The 20,665-nt window shown below is 32.8% G+C and overlaps 1 protein-coding gene across 1 annotated transcript; it reads right to left on the reverse strand.

The window, feature by feature from the left end:
• Window positions 1-3,785: 3,785 nt before the first annotated feature.
• Window positions 3,786-7,190, reverse strand: LOC149169969 (uncharacterized). Its single transcript, XM_089425402.1, has 2 exons — window positions 6,305-7,190; window positions 3,786-6,028 (listed from the first exon to the last, which is right to left on the reverse strand). Exons 1-2 carry the CDS (start codon window positions 7,188-7,190, stop codon window positions 3,786-3,788), a joined length of 3,129 nt encoding a protein of 1,042 aa, XP_089281528.1.
• Between the last annotated feature and the right edge of the window lie 13,475 nt (window positions 7,191-20,665).

Here is a 20,665-nt window from a genome sequence, read left to right on the forward strand (position 1 = left end):
ATAACCCAAATATGTAGATTGTAGAAATATATAGGGAGTCAAGGCTAAAATTTGCAATATGAGAGTATAAGCACATCTAACCCTCTATTAAAACACCAAAAACTTGAGGTCCTTCTAAAAACAGGACAACCTAATGTTGATGGATGAACTTGTGTATTTTAGTCCACCCACCAACACAATTGGCCCCATCACCAAAAAATAAACCCTGGACTAATCCAAAACCTCGAAAACAACCTTAATGTGGATCAAGAAAATGAAAGAACCAATGTCCACAGTTAATTAAGAATAAGGCCAAGACTGGTGAATTATGGTAGGTCCTAACCACATAGAGACTAACACAATGTAGATGACATCAATACATAGATAGTTAACTTCGTGATGTAGAAACTATAGACATACTACTCTATGTAGAAGATGTCCTAGCACATTTCATTGTTTCTCTAGTGTGTACCATTTGATCAAGAGAACTATTTTTTCTACCACCTAGCATTGTAAAACCACAAGGAAATTTCTTTTAAAAGAGTCAAAGTGGTGCTTTGACTCGACAAGCTTGGAATGATCCTAGACTCACGTTATACCAGGAAACTTGCCCATCTTAAAACATCATATAACTCGTTATAGAAGGTTTCCCATATTAATGCTCATTTTATCCCCAGTTTGAGCATTAAAAGACATGGGTGCCATGCTTCAACCAGCGTAGCTACTACTACCCCCATCATCTTATTCCATGTAATAAAAAATCCTTTCAACAATTAGCATAAATTCACATGTTATTCCATGCTTGAGGGGTGTTAGGCCACCCATCCTTAATTATAATTGAAGTTTAATTAGTGGCCGGCACCTCCCCGAGCCTCACTTCATGATGTTTTTTCAACCCCAATGGGTGTTTATAGATCTGTATAACTCCCATGTATATTTGTATCTTAATTACTAATTTAAATCTCTACCATCTTAAGGGGAGCCCCTACTGAGGAAATATGGAATTAGGAATGTGACATGTCAGCATATGGTAGAGATTTAAAACACATTTGACAATTTTTTGTATCTACATTGTACTTATTTAATTTGTATTCTTTCTACATAATCTATTATTATGAAGTTGTACTCCCGTAACTGATTAGATGTTAATTTTATTATTTTCATATATTTGGATGAGAGAGGGATGCATTACATATATACAATGAAAACAACACTGGTTGGATAATGGTATGGATGAATGATGGAAAAAATCAATTTATGGTAACTTACCATGGCATGGTGTGACTACATTAGCCAGTGAACATAAACATGGTAGTGTGTCCATGAATACTATTTAAGTTTTTTTAAATATTATATTGATTTATTTGGTGATTTTTTTCTTAATTTTCATAAATTATAGATATAATTATTTTTATCAATTAATAATGCATTTTTTTACATGTGTGACATTATGCAATTAAAGAGGCTGTGTGATGTAATGGAAAAAAATTCCGCATCAAAATGTTGTATTTTTTTTTTCTAAGTAAAGCTAAACTATTATATTACAGCAAGAGCAAAGTTACATTATGAAAATTACAACGGGGCCGCGGCCCTGTAAGATTTGTCTGAGGACAGACAGTAGACACCTGAGTATTCATGCCAGAATTACATAGGACACATGGACAAAGACTTAGAGCCACACTCATGTAGCTGACACATGGAAAAAAACACTTGAAGAACATCGACACAGAACAGAGATAACATAAAACCGACACAATTACATAGAGACAGAGTGACAGACTCATATATAACCGCATAGGGAGCTGACAGAGAAAAATTCTTGCTGTAAAACCTGGAGCGCGAGCTGGGCATGTCAATCTTCATCAGTAGTCTGCGATTCATCTTCCGCCTTGCAGCATGGTGGCTGGAGGATGGCTTTACCAGGGTTGCGCGTTCCACGGTCACTTGGGCCAGCGCCAGAGTCACAAACAGGTTCTCTCAGGCTTGCTCCCGGGTCATGTAAGGGCCGCATCATCTCAACAGCAGGGAATTCCATTTCCACCGTAGGAACAATCCCAGGAACACGCGGAGGGTTGGCCCGGGGGTTGCCAACCTCATCTTCCCAGGGATTGCTGCAGTGCTCCACAGAGACAGTCACGAAGAAAGTAGAATTGGCTAAGGTGCAGGGGAGGCGGTATCTCACCATTGGGTGTTCCGTATGCCCACAGTCCATGCGCGCAGGAGGTTCCCCCAGTCTACCTCTGCCCGGGGGCCTTCCCCTCGGCCTTCTGCACTCAGAGGTTTCCTCAATTGAGGAAGAAGTCGAGGGGGCTCTGCCACTATGACCTCCCCTACCACTGTTGCCCCTTCCGCGATTGCGCTGCATTCTGGTCCTCTGAACAGAGCGCTCAATTCCACAACGTAACAACACTGTTGGCACAGGTTTATTGCCAGACCGGATCTTTGCCTCCCAATTGCCCAAAGCTGTGGCCACAGAGCCTTGACCCTCGCTCTCAAAGCTTGAATGAGAGCCGAGACTCTGTGCCTCCACAACTTCTAACGAAACCAGAACAAGAGCCAACGAGAGACGCGGATAAGTAAGCGCTGCCAAATTCTCAGAGTCGCAACTGGCTTGCTTGTGAGCCTGCCAATTGCCCCACTCTTCAGCAGCTAAACACTCACAATCACATTCAGGGCCAGAATGAGAGTCGAAGTTCAGAACCTCCGTCACCTCCGGCAAGATCATAACAGTTGCAGAAAGGAATTGCGGAAGAATGTCCGAGAGAATGCGGTTATGAAGCGCCATGTTACGCTTCTCAAGACTCGCCATGAATGTCGACAGGACGCCTCTGTCAACTCCCTTAACTCCCTTCCTTAAATGCTGGAGGTTGGTGAATTGATGGTGTGTCCTCCTGTCATGCGTGGCTCGTCCGGGCGGACACCTGCCCTTTGGACGAGCCTTATACGCCAAGTGTCTAGCGACCACCCGCATCCGGGGGAGAGAGATCTTGTTGCACCAGGGTGATGCAGTCTTTTTTGAGTTGTTCATCTTCAACTGTGTCCAGGGGTCCTGAGAAGTGAGTTGAAGTCTGGGAAACTCCTTGGTTAGCCAGTCTATCGGCTACCTTATTTGTTGTTCTTCACACATGCTGAAAGGTGAAGCTATGTGGATTTGTAAGCTTTGTTTCCAAGGCTTCCAACCTACTCAAGAGTCTCCAGCTGGTCGCTACCTTGTCCGCTGCTGTTCCTGCTTGGATTTTCTTGGCTGCATTGATTAGGATGAGAGAATCGCCTTCAACCTCCAGAGGGAGGAAGTGAAGTTGCCTTGTGAAGCAGATCCCATGCCAAAGTCCTTCCATTTCTGCTACATTATTGGTATCTTTGCCTAGAGAGCCATAGTATATGTGCATGGGTTTGCCTGTGTGACTTCTGATGATTCCTCCATAGCCTGCCGAACCAGGATTACCCTTTGCCGCCCCATCAAAGTTGAGCTTGAAAGAGTTGAGAGCCGGAGGGGACCATGAGGATGGAGAGGTGGGGCCACGGGGGCGACGCGTGGTGACCTTTGCAAAGGCTGAAAGGTCAAGATTCCATGCTTTAAAGATTTCCTTTTCTTGTTGCGTTTCTGGCATATCAGTGTCATACCAGGTTCGGATAGCTAGGGTTTCCTGGACATTTCTTTTATAGATGAGCCACAGGGCATCTATTGATCTGGAGGAGTTGTTGAAGATGTGTGAGTTACGCTCTTTCCAGAGCAGCCAGTACATGAAACCCAGAGTGAGATCCCATAAGGAGTTGAGTATTTGGCATCGAAACGGATTCTTGGCCTAGTTCCTTATATTGTCCGTCACATCTTCGCTCCTTGGAGCTGCTCTTTTGTTGCAGTGCTCCACCCGCTCCCAAAGTTGCTTTGCTAGTGGGCAGGACTCCATTAAATGGCTGATTGTTTCAATGTGGAGGTTACAGTTCGGGCATCTAGAGGGCCCGAAAAATCCTCGCTTTAGCAAGTTATCCCAAGTGAGTATACGCCTCTTACTGAGCAACCAAAGGAATGTTGAGATTTTGGGCCAGAGCCCAGGAAGCCAGACTCGTGCCCAGATTTGGTCTTGATTCTCTTGGCTATTTGAGTAGCGCAGCTGATGCGCCTCTTTCGTGGTAAATGTGCCCTTGTGCCTGTGACCCCATCTGAGCTTGTCCTGCTGGTTAGAGTAGCGTATTTTCCGTTGCACAAGTTCCTGGTCCAAGTCTGAGAATGTTTCCCCTGCCCAGTCTCTTTGCCAGCTGTTTGCAGATCTCCATGTTTGGTATTCTTGATGGTTCATTTGCTGCCAGAATTGATGCACGTGAATGAGGTTTTCGTGATGCATATGCGATTGCCAGAGTGGCATCTGGAATAGATTAGTCAGCTTGGGGAGTTGCTGCCACGAATCCTCCCAGAACCTGGCTGACGTTCCTGAGTGTATTTCCCAAAAGCTATGGTCGTGTATGAAGCTGCTGTGTATCTTCGCCGCATTCCAGATTGGAGAGCCTTTGCCACTGGGGTTGATTCTGATTAGTTCTTGCCATTGACTTCCCATAGCGTATTTTGCTTTCCATAAGCGAGCCCAAGGTGTGTAAGGCTTGGAGAGCCAGTTCCACCACATGCAGGCTCCCATAGTATTGTTTCTTTGAAGAGGATCTCGAAGCCCGAGGCCTCCCTCTGTTTTGGGTTTACATACATCTTTCCAGTTCACGAGGGCCCATTTACGGTTTCTGCCTGAGGAGCCCCAGAGGAAGTTTCGTTGAAGGTTGCGAATAGCTTTAAGGACCCATTTTGGAGCTGCCAGAGTGGAGAAGAGATACATCGGCATAGCTTGAAGGAGAGACTTGATCAGGACCAATCTGCCAGCCATATTGAGAGCACGAAAGGTCCACGAAGAGAGTTTTGATTCCAGCTTATCAAGGAGGGATTGCCATGAGGTATTTTTAATAGCAGAGGCCGAGAGAGGCGCTCCAAGATATTTGGATGGCAGATGGGAGATGGTGAATCCCAAGATTCTTGCTATGTTCCTTTGAGTGGAGGGGGGGGTATTGAAAAAGAGGAGCTGCGATTTGGAGGCGTTAATGGAGGTACCGGATGCTTCAGAGTAGAGGGAGATGAGCGATTTAAACATGGAAGCTTCTTTTGAGGACGGGTGGCCAAATAACATGGTGTCATCCACGAATTGTTGATGGGTCTGCGGATTGAGGCCATGAATGGAGATACCCTTAAGCTTGTGAGAGGCTGTGGCTGCTTTGAGTAGTCTACTGAGCCCCTCAGCCATTAAGACAAAAAGAAAAGGGGAGAGAGGATCCCCTTGTCTTATGCCATGAGAGGGCCGAAAAGGAGGAGAGGGGGATCCATTCAGAAGGACTGAGAAGCTAGGGGAGGTGATAAGGTTCATGATCCACCTGGTCCATGTAGCATTAAATCCAAAGGCTAGAAGCATTTTTTGGATAAAATTCCAACTAAGCTTATCAAAAGCTTTGGAGAGGTCGAGTTTTAAAATCATACCTGGTTTCTTGAGGATCTTTAGAGAATGTATGACCTCGTTGGAAAGAATGATTCCATCCATAATCTGCCGTCCTTCCACATAGCCTGTCTGCTCCTGAGATATAAGTAGGGGGAGGAGAGGCTTGAGCCGATTTGCAATGACCTTTGAGATGAGCTTGTATATAACATTGCAGAGTGCGATGGGTCTGAAGTTCTCCGGCCTGTTGGGTTCTTCGCCTTTAGGAACCAGAGCTAGAAAAGTTGTATTGAGGGACGAAAGAATCCAATGCATGCTTCTGGATTCTTCAACCAGATTCCAGACTTCCTGCTTGATGAGGTCCCAGAATTCATGGAAAAAGTTAGCCGTGAAACCGTCAGGACCTGGCGCTTTTCCATCCTTGAGTTGAGCCATGGCTTCGTCGACTTCTTGCATGGTAGTGGGCTGAAGTAATCTGTTGTTATGATCCTCAGTAATTATGCTTGGAATGTGCTGTGTGATGGCGCGGATTGCTGCTTCTCTGTTTTCAATGGGCTCCGTTAATATTTCCTTAAAATACCCTGTGAATTCCTTTTCCATATCCTCATGCTTTTCAATTCTTTCACCTTGTTGGTTGTTGATGAATGCTAGGTTATTATGCATTCGCCGTTGAATGGTGGTTTTATGGAAGAATTTTGTGTTCTTCTCCCCTTCTTTGAGCCAGTTGATTCTTGATTTTTGCCGCCAGAGTATTTCTTCTTGCTTCCTGCGCTCCTCGATTTGGTTCCATAATTCCTGTTCTTGTTGTGCTTGTTCTTCTGTTCTGCCTTGGAGGATGAGGGTTTGTTGGAGTTTACTCATTTGCTGTTCTAGTTGTAAGCGCTTCTCCTGAATGTTGCCAAAACTTGTGCGATTCCAGATTTTGAGGACATGTTTCAGATTCTTTAACTTTTGCTGAAATTGATACATTTTGGCACCCTGCGACGGAATGTAGGCTGCCCATGCATCGTGGACAACCTTTTTGAAAGTGGCGTTTGTGAACCAGAATGCCTCGAATCTGAAGGGTCTGTTGCATTGATTGCCAGGTCTGGTCCATTGTAGCAAAATTGGCCAGTGATCCGACCCTCCTTGAGGGAGGATGGAAGCATGAAAATCCCCTCCAAGATGGATTGCATTGTCAGAGAGGAGGAATCTATCAAGGCGGGAGGCTATGTGTTGTATGCCTCGTCGCTTGTTTCTCCAAGTGAAAATTCCATTAGAGGTGGGGATGTCCATGAGATGGTTGGTTCGAATGAATTCTTTGAGGCTTTCGCTGTCACTGTCGAGCCCGATTCGGCCTCCCTGTTTCTCCGTCAGTGAAGTTATTATGTTGAAGTCGCCACCCCCAATCCATAGTGGGAATTGTCTGCTTTCATTGAGTTGAGCAAGCGTTTCCAGGAGTTCTATCTTTTGCTGAACTAATTGAGGGAAATAGACATTCGTAAGGTGGCCATGTATGCCAGTGCCAATGAGATGGAATGAGGCTTGAATGAAATGGAGTGTAGCGTGAAAGTCATATAATGTGACTATCTGAGGGTTCCAAAAGATGGCTAAGCCTCCTGAGGCTCCAGAAGCATCAACAGAGATGGCTCTGCTTCCTGCCCAAACTTTGCCTCGGATTCGTTCAATAGCATCCGTGGTGCTTTTGGTTTCTTGCATAAAAACTATGGTTGGTTTTTCTTGCTGAATCAGGTGTTTGATCATTCTGTGTTTTGAGGGACTGTTGAATCCTCTAACATTCAATGATATTAGCTTCATGTAAACTATTGTTTGGGTTTGTAGAATTTTGTCAACTTAGGGAATCGCCCTGATTCCATAAGTATTTCACCCAATGCTATTGTGCGCTGGAGTTCTGTCTTTCGTCCTCTTTTCTTGAGGTCCTTGAGGAGCTTTTTTCAATCCCATGGGCTACCTCCCTGGATACCCAGGCTTTTGTTATGCTGCGCCTTGGCTAGGACTCCTTCCAGCTTGTCGATCTGCCAGGGTTGAATGGAGTTATATTCTTTTTGTTTGCATGCCATTTCAAGTGTGAAGATATCTAATCCATCAATAGTGACCTCCGCTTGATATTCTACCATATCAATGTTGTCAATTAGAGCTTCCTCATCCTCTTTGTGCTGAAGCCTGAGAGCAAGAGAAACATCGGTTTCCATATCGGTGTCCTGCTGCTGGCTAGCCTCTGGGGAGTGTTCTTTGGAGAATGAGGAGGGACTGAAATTTGATATGGATTTGCCTTTCTCCATAGTGGGACTGGGTGTGGGTTTCAGTGGATCAGGGATAGATACTTGCATGGGATCTGGGCGAGAGTGAGGAGGAGAGGGCGGGGAGGGAATGTGAGGGGGTTCAGAACTGGGTTGGCCAATATTTTCTTGCGTTGCAAGAACGGAGAATTTATTCTGGTGGTCCACTTTGGGAGTGTTTTCAATGACTGGCTGGCTCTTTTTGGCATGCCTGCGGTGGTTAGGTATTTTGATGAAACCTTCTAAGTCCATTTCAGAGCCAACAGCAGCTGCTTTGGACTGTACATTTAAGGGGCAGTCACGGAAGAGGTGACCGTGCTCATGACACTTACGACAACGAAAGGGAATGTGTTCATAATCTAAAGATTGAGTCCATTCATAATCATCATGATAGAGCTTTACCGTATCCGCGAGAGCGTTGGTAAGGTGCATCAGGACGCAGATCCTGGCATAAGAGGTGTACTTGCGAGTCTTTGTCTCAGCTGCCACTCTGATGAAGGTGCCCAGTTTGTTGCCTATGTCTGCAAGTGTTTCTTCTTTCCAGTATTCTGCAGGGAGGGAGTACATCCTGATCCAGACTGGCGCCCAGCTGAAGTCCTCCTTGTCAGGATTGAATTTGGGCTTCCATTCAGTGAGATAGAGGCCTGAAGAATTGAAGAAGTACGGCCCTCCTTCGAATATTCTCACTCTATCCTCCACACAGTGGAATATAGCAGTGAAGAAGCCCTTTGGTCCTAGTTGCAGAGTTATTTGACCTTTGGGTTTCCACTTGGAGGCTATCCAGCCTTGTAAGGCCCTTTCCGTTGGCTAGAAGCCTAAAAATTTTCCGATGAGTGCATGGTCTTGCATGTACTGGATTTCACCATTGATGCACTGGCTGGGCAGGTCCACTTTGATGGGTTCAACCGCTTTTGGGATGCAAGTGGCTGATGTAACTTTATGTTGATTCGTTTTGGCTTTAGCAGGCGTCTCTTTGTCGTCTTCTACTTCTTCTGTAGGGGCCGTATGGATCCTTGCTTCCTCTTTCTGATTTGCACCTTGTCCTGTCTCTGGATCGGCGTCAGAAGGGGGCGTATTCTGAGAGTGCCTGGTAGCGTCAGAGCGTGCAGAATGTTTTGGAGGGGGAGTAGAGCTCTCCCCTCCTCCCGCCATATCCATTGCTATCGACCAGCAAGGAGTCGGCGGCTGTAGCAGGGCGAAAAAAACAGGGCGGCAGCTGGTTAGGGTTTGGGTGCAGTAGCAGAGCTCTTCATCGCTTCAACATCATTGAGTGACCAAAATGTTGTATTAGAAGATGAAAATTTCTAATATTAGGATTTTCAAAGTATTTCAGGTTAATCATGTTTCCTCTAGAAGTGATATACATCCAGGAGTCTCTAAAATTAGATACTACTATTTGCAAGATATATTTTAGTGTGTATTTAAATCATTCAAAACATATATTTTTTTACGTCAAACGATAAAATTTACAAATGAATGAATGTGATCTTGACAAAATTATTGTTAAACGTGATAATGGATTTACCATGCTTAATAAAATGAATATTAAGTTTCCATGTGATGTTGGAATCTCATATGGTTTCTTTGCCCCAACCCTACCTCACATCACTCTTAGTTTCCAAGTACCCAATTTGTATACTATGAATTAGAAATTAGGTGTAATCCTGAGGAATACAGCACACAATTTTAGACAACAAGGGTACACTTCACATTAAAACATAAATTAGGATACAATACAATGTCTTATATATTCTAACTTATTACAATATTTCTTTCTAGTGAACCCTAGCAAAAATGATGTATCTCCTTCCAAATCCTAGCTAGAGAATTTACCATGCACAATGTCTGGCCAACAATGTTGTATGATGTCAAGGAATCTGTCTTAGCTATCCTAGGTGCATCAAACGATCCATTACAACCTAGAATCGTAGAAATGAATGCATGGTTGGAACATTTTTTTCATAAAAGAAGTCCTAAAGGATATTTATCGAAACTTACATGACACAATCTCCATTAGCATTAAATATTGTGGTTGTTTTCTAAGGATTTATCTCACAAACCTTAGGTCTTGCAACATGTCAATGTTAGTGCTGCACTAATTCTCTTAATTCTATCTCACACAAACCCTAGTGCCTATAGTCTAGACAATTTTTAACCCTTGCATCACAAAATAAAATGACTACAATATGATTACAAAAGGAAGACATGGATTATCTATTGACTAAGTTTCAAGAATGAGGAAGCTCTCCTCATTTTATAACATAGGTGAATTATACCAAAAATAATATAAAATGTACCAAGTGCACAAAAACATAATATAATTTATTAGGGTTTATCCACATCAAAGGTAATTTGTTAAAGATGTACAAGCATCATGTGGTGGTTGCACGCCAACTCCAAAGTGATGGGGTCTCTAAGCTAAGGCTCGCATTTCAATTACCCCTCATTACATGGTTTTGTGTTCTTTAATGCTCCTTATGTGGTCCTAGGGTATGTGTCTTTATTACTAGTGCATGTTAAGATGCCATCATCGACATAATGCACGTAATGTAGATGATAATTCAACATATGATATCTTCCCGAATCTAGATTATTTTAGGGCCAAAAGACACCTCTACACATATACCAAGAAAAATCATCCATCTATGGTAAGATATCTAAAATTTGAGCAACCAAAATAGTCTAGGCTATAAGAAAGTGATTAATATTTCATGATTCACTCAGCGTAACATGAATTTTACCACTAAAATTTCAAGAATGAGAGCGAGGGAGCGTCACAGACAAAGGGAGAGAGTAGGAGAGATCGGGAGAGTGATCGAGGAGGAGGGGATAAGAGAGTTTGTTTGATAAACATGATACTCTTGATAGATATATATGTCATTTTATTTTTTTATATACTTTGATTCAATGTCATTTGATCTAGTTTATGTAAATTTATATAGTTGAATAAGACTAAGTATTTGCTAGAGGAATGATGTGGCTTAGTTAATGAATCTCTAGGCCATTGATATACCTATACACCATGAAATTCCTATAGTGTGTATCTTTGCTTAGAAATTTGTTTATTTTAAATCAGGATTTGATTTCATTTACTTTCAAAAAATTTATCTCGGTCAACACTTATGAGTCTATGGAGGAATATGTGGAGGAATATTTTCCTTGTTATTTATTTCACACTCAATGATATTTGAGCAAAAATATTTAGGCATTTTCTTGTAAATAATCATTGAAGGTTTGATTTTGAATTTTATTTATTTAAATATTTTAAAATGAGTATATTACAAATATTGTTTAATGATATTGATTTGTTTTCAACAAGTACATTTTTCACATTTAACATTTCTTTTGGAAAACGTTTTTTTGGACTTTATTTCCACCAGAAATCTAGGGAACATACAACATAATTTATAGTGAACTTTAACCAACCTATATCTATCTTAATTCCATATCTAGCAAGCGGTGAGAGGGATCAAATATTTTGAGACCCAAACTGTTTTTGTGGGGGCAAAACTTGAGGAAAGGTTTACAAATTCGTAGATTTGATCCGTCTCTTCACTTGATAGATTTGGATTTATGATGTATCTATGGTAGTTTTTATACAAGATGTATTATAAGTGAGGTATGGATGTTTATAAAAAATGAATTTGTGTCTCCTAAAATTTAAAATTAACTGATATAACACTGAATATAATTGTAAAAGACATATTATCATATAAATAATATAAATAATATTAATGTTTTACTATATTGTTTGTTTTAAGTTTTATGTTTTACTATTTTGTAACACTATTATACTAATCATTATCATTATTTAATTCATGTTATTACTATATTAATAATTTTAATTCACTTGATTACGATATTGTTTGTTTGTATTATGTTTTATGTTTTACTATTTTATAACACTTTTATACTAATAATTATCATTATTTAATTCATGTTATTACTATATTAATAGTTTTAATTCATGTTACTACTATATTGTTTGTTTGTTCTATGTTTTATGTTTTGCTAATTTGTAACACTATATTGTAACACTATTATACTAATCATTACATTATTTAATTCATGTTATTACTATATTAATGATTTTAATTTATGTTATTACTATATTTTTTGTTCGTTTTATGTTTTATGTTTTAGTATTTTGTAACACTATTATACTAATCATTATCATTATTCAATTCATGTTATTACTGTATTAATAATTTTAATTCATGTTATTACTATTTTGTTTGTTTGTTTTATGATTTATGATTTACTATATTGTAACACTATTTTGTAACACTATTATACTAATCATTATCATTATTTAATTCATGTTATAACTATATTGTTTGTTTGCTTTGTGTTTTGTTTTTTACTATTCTATAACACTATTTTGTAACACTATTATACTAATCTTAGCATTATTTAATTCATGTTATTATTATATTAATAAATTTAATTCATGTTATTACTATCTTAGTAATTTTAATTCATGTTATTACTATATTAATAATTTTAATTCTTGTTATTATGATATTGTTTCTTTGTTTTATGTTTTATTGTATATTATTTTGTAACACTATTATACTAATCATTATCATTATTTAATTCATGTCATTACTATATGAATATTTTCCATTCATGTTACTACTATAATGTCTCTTTGTTCTATGTTTTATGTTTCACTAATTTGTAACACTATTTTGTAACACCATTTTACTAATAATTATCATTATTTAATTCATGCTATTACTATATAGTTTGTTTGATTTATGTTTTATGTTTTACTATCATGTAACACTATTTTGTAACACTATTATACTAATCACTATAATTATTTAATTCATGTTACTACTATATTGTTTGTTTGTTTTATGTTTTACTATTTTGCAACATTATTTTGTAACACTATTATACTAATCATTATCATTATTTAATTCATATTGACGATGATGATGATGGTTAACGTCCACTGAGACCGAATTGGTCTATCAGACCTACAATTTTCTTAGTTTTTAATTATCTAGCTCCTCATCTTTCTTGTCGAGATTGGTGTTGTAGCTTTCGTTTTCTTCTCTACGGTCTTCAAACTTCCTTTATCTTGCATCTCCTTCATCTCTTCTGGTTCCTGGGACATTGGTGTCTTAGCTTTGTGATCTATTGTGTTCATCCTTTCGAAGATAGTTGGAGAAGAAGTTTGGTCTAGGAGATCTATTTTGCTGTTAAACGAAGATTTATTTTGTGTAGTATTCGAATCCTCATCACTGTTGATTTGTTGGGTAGGACTTTCTCCCTATTTGTCTTGAGAGATGTTTCTTTCTTGCCTGATTTCTTGTGATTTAGAGGTTTCTCTAGAGTATTCTTCTTTGATGACAGTGTAGCGTTCTTTTTGTGCTCCTTCCCACCATGTAGATCTGTGATGGTTATTTAATTCATATTATTATTATATCAATAATTTTAATTCATGTTATTACTATATTGTTTGTTTGTTTTCTTTTTTTTTTGTAACACTATTTTACTAATCATTATCATTATTTAATTCATGTTATTACTATATTAATAATTTTAATTTATGTTATTACTATCTTGTTTGTTTGTTTTATGTTTTTTGTAACACTGCTTTGTAACGCTATTATAATAATCATTATCATTATTTAATTCATGTTATTACTATATTAATAATTTTAATTCATGTGATTACTATATTGTTTGCTTGTTTTATGTTTTATGTTGTACTATTTTGTAACACTATTATACTAATCATTATAATTATTTAATTCATGTTATTACTATATTGTTTGTTTGTTTTATGTTTTATGTTTTACAATTTTGTAACACTATTATACTAATCATTATCATTGTTTAATTCATGTTATTACTATATTAATAATTTTTATTCATTTTATTACTATATTGCTTGTTTCTTCTATGTTTTATGCTCCACTCATTTCTAACACTATTTTGTAACACTATTATACCAATCATTATCATTATTAAATTCATATTATTACTTTATTAATAATTTTAATTCATGTTATTACCACATTGTTTGTTTGTTTTTATGTTTTATGTTTTACTATTCTGTAACACTATTTTGTAACACTATTACACTAATCATTATCATTATTCAATTCACGATACTAATCATTATCTTTATGTATTTCATGATATTACTATATTACTAATTTTAATTCATGTTATTAATATATTGTTTGTTTTATGTTTTACAATTTTGTAACACTATTTTGTAACACTATTATACTAATCATTATCATTATTTAATTCATATTATTACTATATTAATAATTTTAATTCATGTTATTACTATATTGTTTGTTTGTTTTATGTTTTACTATTTTGTAAAAATATTTTTTAACACTATTATACTAATCATTAACATTATTTAATTCATGTTATTGCTATATTGTTTGTTTGTTTTATGTTTTATGTTTTACTATTTTATAACACTATTTTGTAACACTATTATACTAATCATTATCATTATTTAATTCATGTTATTACTATGTTAATAATTTTAATTCATGTTATTAAGATATTGTTTGTTTGTTTTATGTTTTACTAGATTGTAACATTGTATTGTAACACTATTATACTAATCATTATCATTATTTAATTCATGTTATTACTATATTAATAACTTTAATCCATGTTATTAGCATATTGTTTGTTTGCTTTATGTTTTATGTTTTACTATTTTGCAACACTATTTTGTAACACTACTATACTAATCATTATCATTAGTTAATTAATGTTATTGCTATATTGATAATTTTAATTCATGTTATTACTATATTTGTTTGTTTGTTTTATGTTTTATGTTTTACTATTTTGTAGCACTATTATAATAATCATGATAATTACTTAATTCATGTTATTACTATATTGTTTGTTTGTTTTATGTTTTACTATATTGTAACACTATTTTGTAACATTATTATACTTATCATTATCATTATTCAATTCATGTTATTACTATATTAACAAATTTAATTCGTGTTATTAATATATTACTTGTTTTTTTTATTTTTCATGTTTTACTATTTTGTAACATTATTATACTAATCATTCTAATTATTTAATTCATGTTATTACTATATTAATAATTTTATTTCATTTTATTACTATATTGTTTGTTTGATTTATGTTTTATGTTTTACTATATTTTAACACTATTTCATAACACTATTATCCTAATCATTATAATTATTTAATTCGTGTTATTACTATATTAATAAATTTAATTTATGTGATTACTATATTGTTTGTTTGTTTTATGTTTTATGTTTTACTATTCTATAACACTATTTTGTAACAAAATTATACTAATCATTATCGTTATTTAATTCATATTATTACTGTATTAATAATTTTAATTCATGTTATTACTATATTGTTTCTTTGTTTTATGTTTTATGTTTTACTATATTGTAACAATAATTTGTAACACTATTATACTAATCATTACCATTATCTAATTCATGTTATAACTATATTGTTTGTTTGTTTTATGTTTTATGTTTTACTTTTTTGTAACACTATTATACTAACCATTAACATTATTTAATTCATGTTATTACTATATTGTTTGTTTTTAGTTTTATATTTTACTATTTTGTAACATTGTTATACTAATCATTATCATTATTTAATTCATGTTATTACTATATTAATAATTTTAATTCATGTTATTAAGATATTGTTTGTTTGTTTTATGTTTTACAATTTTGTAGCACTATTTTGTAACACTATTATACTAATCATTGTCATTATTTAATTCACGTTATTACTATATTAATACTTTTAATTCATGTTACTACTATATTGTTTGTTTGTTCTATGTTTTATGTTTTACTAATTTGTAACACTATTTTGTAACACTATTATACTAATCCTTATCATTATTTAATTCATGTTATTGCTATATTGTTTGTTTATTCTATCTTTTACTATTTTGTAACACTATTATACTAATCATTATTATTATCTAATTCATATTATTACTATTTCAATAATTTTAATTAATATTATTAGTATATTAATAATTTTAATTCATGTTATTGGCATATTGTTTGTTTGTTTTATGTTTTAGGTTTTACTATTTTGCAACACTATTTCGTATCACTACTATACTAATCATTATCATTAGTTAATTCATGATATTACTATATTAATAATTTTAATTCATGTTATTACTATATTTGTTTGTTTGATTTATGTTTTATGTTTTACTATTTTGTAACACTATTATAATAATCATTATAATTATTTAATTCATGTTATTATTATATTAATAATTTTAATTCATGTTATTACTATACTGTTTGTTTGTGTTATGTTTTACAATTTTGTAACACTATTTTGTAGCACTATTTTGTAACACTATTATACAAATCATTAACATTATTTAATTTATATTATTTCTATATTAATAATTTTAATTCTTGTTATTACTATATTTTTGTTTTGTTTTATGTTTTACTATTTTGTAACATTATTATACTTATCATTATCATTATTTAATTCATGTCAATACTATATTAATAAATTTAATTCATGTTATTAATATATTGCTTGTTTATTTTTTTATGTTTTACTATTTTGTAACACTATTATGTGGCAATATTTTATAACACTATTATACTAATCCTTATCATTATTTAATTCATGTTATTACTATATTGATAATGTTAATTCATGTTATTACTATAATAATAATTTTAGTTCATGTTATTACTATATTGTTTGTCTGTTTTATGTTTTATGTTTTACTATATTGTAACACTATTATACTAATCATTTTCATTATTTAATTAATGATATTACTATATTAATAATTTTAATTTATGTTATTGCTATATTGTTTGTTTGCTTTATGTTTTATGTTTTACTATATTGTAACACTATTTTGTAACACTATTATACTAATCATTATCAGTATTTAATTCATGATATTACTATATTAATAATTTTAGTTCATGTTATTTCTATATTGTTTTTTTGTTTTATGTTTTGTGTTTTACTATTTTGCAACACTATTTTGTGACACAATTAATCATTATCATTGTTTAATTCAAGGTTTTACTATATTTTGTTTTATGTTTTATATTTTACTATATTGTAACACTATTTTGCAACACAATTATACTAATCATTATCATTATTAATTCATGTTATTACTATATTGATAATTTTAATTCTTGTTGTTACTATATTGTTTTCTTGTTTTAATTTTTTTGTAACACTATTGTACTAATCATTATTATTACTTAATTCATGTTATTACTATATTAATAATTTTAATTCATTATACCACTATTTTGTTTGTTTGTTCTATGCTTCATGTTTTACTAATTTTGTAACACTATTATACTAATCATTATCATTTTTTAATTCATATTATTACTATATTAATAATTTTAATTCATGTTATTACCATATTGTTCGTTTGGTTTATGTTTTATGTTTTACTATTTTGTAACACTATTATACTAATAATTAACATTACTTAGTTCATGTTATTACTATATTGTTTGTTTGTTTTATGTTTTATGTTTTACTATATTGTAGAACTATTTTGGAACAGTATTGTACTAATCATTATCATTATTTATTTCACGTTATTACTATATTAATAATTTTAATTCATGTTATTACTATATTGTTTGTTTGTTTTATGTTTTATGTTCTACTATATTGTAACACTCTTATACTAATCATTATCATTATTTATTTCATGTTATTACTATATTAATAATTTTAATTCATGTTATTACAATATTGCTTGTTTGGTTTATGTTTTATGTTTTACTATTTTTTATCACTTTTTTGTAACACTATTATACTAATCATTATCATTATTTATTTCAGGTTATTACTCTATTAATATTTTTAATTCATGTTATTACTATATTGTTTGTTTGTTTTATGTTTTATGTTTTACTATTTTGTAACACTATTATATTAATCATTATCATTATTGAGTTCATGTTATTACTATATTAATAATTTTAATTCATGTTACTACTATATTGTTTGTTTGTTCTATGTTTTAAGTTTTACTAATTTTTAAGACTATTTTGTAATACTATTATACTAATAATTATCATTACTTAGTTCATGTTATTACTATATTGTTTATTTGTTCTAATATTCATGTTTTACTAGTATGTAACACTTTTATACTAATCGTTATCATTTTTTAATTCACGTTATTACTATATTGTTTGTTTGGTTTATGTTTTATGTTTTAGTATACTGTAACACTATTTTGTAACACTATTTTGTTTCTTTTATGTTTTATGTTTTACTACATTGTAACACTATTTTGCAACACTATTATACTAATCATTATCATTATTTAATTCATGTTGTTACTGTATTAATGATTTTAATTCATGTTATTACTATATTGTTTGTTTGTTCTACGCTTCATGTTTTACTAACTTGTAACACTATTTTGTAACACTATTATACTAATCATTATCATTTTTTAATTCATGTTATTACTATATTAATGATTTTAATTCATGTTGTTACTATATTATTTGTTTGTTTTATGTTTTATGTTATACTATTTTGTAACCTTATTTTGTAACACTATTATACTAATCATTATCATTATTTAGTTCATGTTATTACTACATTCTTTGTTTGTTTTATTCTTTTTCTAACAATAGTTTGTAACACTATTATACTAATCATTATCATTATTTAATTCATGTTGTCACTATATTGTTTGTTTTATGTTTTAGTTTTTACTATTTTATAACACTATTTTGTAACACTATTATACTAATATTATTGTTATTTAATTTATGTTATTACTATATTGTTTGTTTGTTTTTTGTTTTACTATATTGTAGCACAATTTTGTAACACTATTATACTAATCAATATAATTATATAATTCATGTTACTACTATATTGTTCGTTTGTTTTATATTCTATGTCTTACTATTTTATAACACTATTATACTAATCATTATCATTATTTAATTCATGTTATTACTATACTGTTTATTTTATGTTTTATGTTTTACTATTTTATAACACTATTTTGTAACACTATTATACTAATCTTATCATTATTTAATTCATGTTATTACTATATTGTCTGCTTGTTTTATGTTTTATGTTTTAATATATTGTAACACTATTTTGTAACACTATTATACTAATCATTATAATTATTTAATTCATGTTATTACTATATTGTTTGTTTGTTTTATGTTCTATGTTTTACTATATTGTAGCACTTTTTTGTAAAACTATTATACTACTCATTATAATTATTTTATTCATGTTATTACTATATTTTTTTGTTTGTTTTATGTTTTACTATTTTGTAACACTATTATACTAATCAATATCATTATTTAAATCATATTATTACTATATTAAAAATTTTAATTCATGATATATTTCCTTGAACAACTCATATCTTGTTAAACCTTTTTTCCAAGTTAAATGAAATTGGGTTTATTTTCCCAATTTCCTTTATTGTGAAAAAATACATGTATTTAGATAACTTTGTTCCAGTGTTTAATATTGATTATGTTCAACTCTGGGTATGGACAAACTTGTAATTTATTCCTTCTATCATTTAACTTGGAGTATCACCTTTTAGCGTCTTTTAAAAAAATGGAATTATTATACTATTGTTTACTTCCTGGATATGATACATATATTCATTATTTCAGATTAAACATGGGATTATTCTATTGTTGTTTAATTCATTTTTATCATACATGTATTTGTTATTTCAGTTTAAGACACCTGTAGATCTCTCTCAAAGGCTATAATCTATAGGTATATAAATTCTAGTAGAGGAATAGGCTGTAAAAATAAAACAAAACTTCATGTTCATTAATGACTTGATTGGTATGGTCTATCCAGAGTCATGTTCTACTATTTTTCTTCTTTTTAAGAATAAAAGGTAGAACAATTCTCTTAGTTTGATCTTTATCTTGTATTCACAACCTGCATAAGAAAATTGAATAAACTCTAAAAAAATATTTAGATACTTATATGTTTCCTTTCATTTTGTTAGTTTTTTGTTCCTTAGAAGATCTCTCCATCCAACCATGAGTTTGGATATGATGTCCGAAGCCTTCCCCGACCTATTCTTCTCTAGACACTGTTTTACATCGGGTGGATTGAGTAAATTTAAAACCTCGCGACTATAGTCTAGTTTCGAGTCTTTAACCTTCTGGGGTTGTGTCCAAGTTTCCCACTAGTTTGCTTCACTTAGCTCAAGGTGCTTCTCTAGATTATTTGGCATCTCTTACCTTCTCAATCCCCTTCCTCTTCTTTCATGGTTCCTTCATCCCCCAAGCCCTTCTCAAATCTCTCCTCTTAGGGAAAGGGTGTCTAACAACCAATAACTATCTTAGGAGGTTTATGTAATGAATTTTTTGTTTCTAGAAATATATGTATTTATTTCACATATCATTTTAAGGTCACTTTGTAGAGTCAGTCATGATTTCCTTAATGTTTATGTTGGAACATAATATGACAATGAGATATCGAAGTAAAACAGTAATGAGTACAATAACATGTCCATCTCATTCAGGGTGTTACATATTCCCCCTCTGATGAGGAACGCCGTCCCTAGTGTTCATTATAACTCATAAAAATAAAGCAAGATAAGCCTTACAGATAACATCCTCGTCTTCCCAAGTAGCCTCCTCTCAGCCAAAGTACTTCCATTGCACTTTAACCTGGGTGATGACTCGTCTCCGTAATGTTGTTTCTCTCTAATCGAGAATATGAAAAGGATCTTCTAGGAATTCTCCTTCCAGTTCGACATTCCCACCATAATGAATTATTATCATTTTATTTTGAAACTTGACACATAAATATATACATATTTTATGCACAAGAATTTAATTCACTAAAATTACTTGTACATGGTCGAAGTTAATTATATGC

Source organism: Pinus tabuliformis, chromosome 4_2 (genome assembly GCF_031772625.1).
Source record: "Pinus tabuliformis cultivar Carrire ecotype Pingquan chromosome 4_2, CPIR1, whole genome shotgun sequence".
Classification (NCBI taxonomy): Eukaryota; Viridiplantae; Streptophyta; class Pinopsida; order Pinales; family Pinaceae; genus Pinus; species Pinus tabuliformis.

Bases quoted from the DNA above. Each gene is read 5' to 3' on its own strand.
- LOC149169969 (XM_089425402.1), bottom strand. From the start codon at position 7,190: ATGATCAAACACCTGATTCAGCAAGAAAAACCAACCATAGTTTTTATG. The intron at 6,029-6,304 runs GTAAACTCCAAC...AGGAATTCACAG, and splicing joins ACAACTAGAACAGCAAATGA to GGTATTTTAAGGAAATATTA.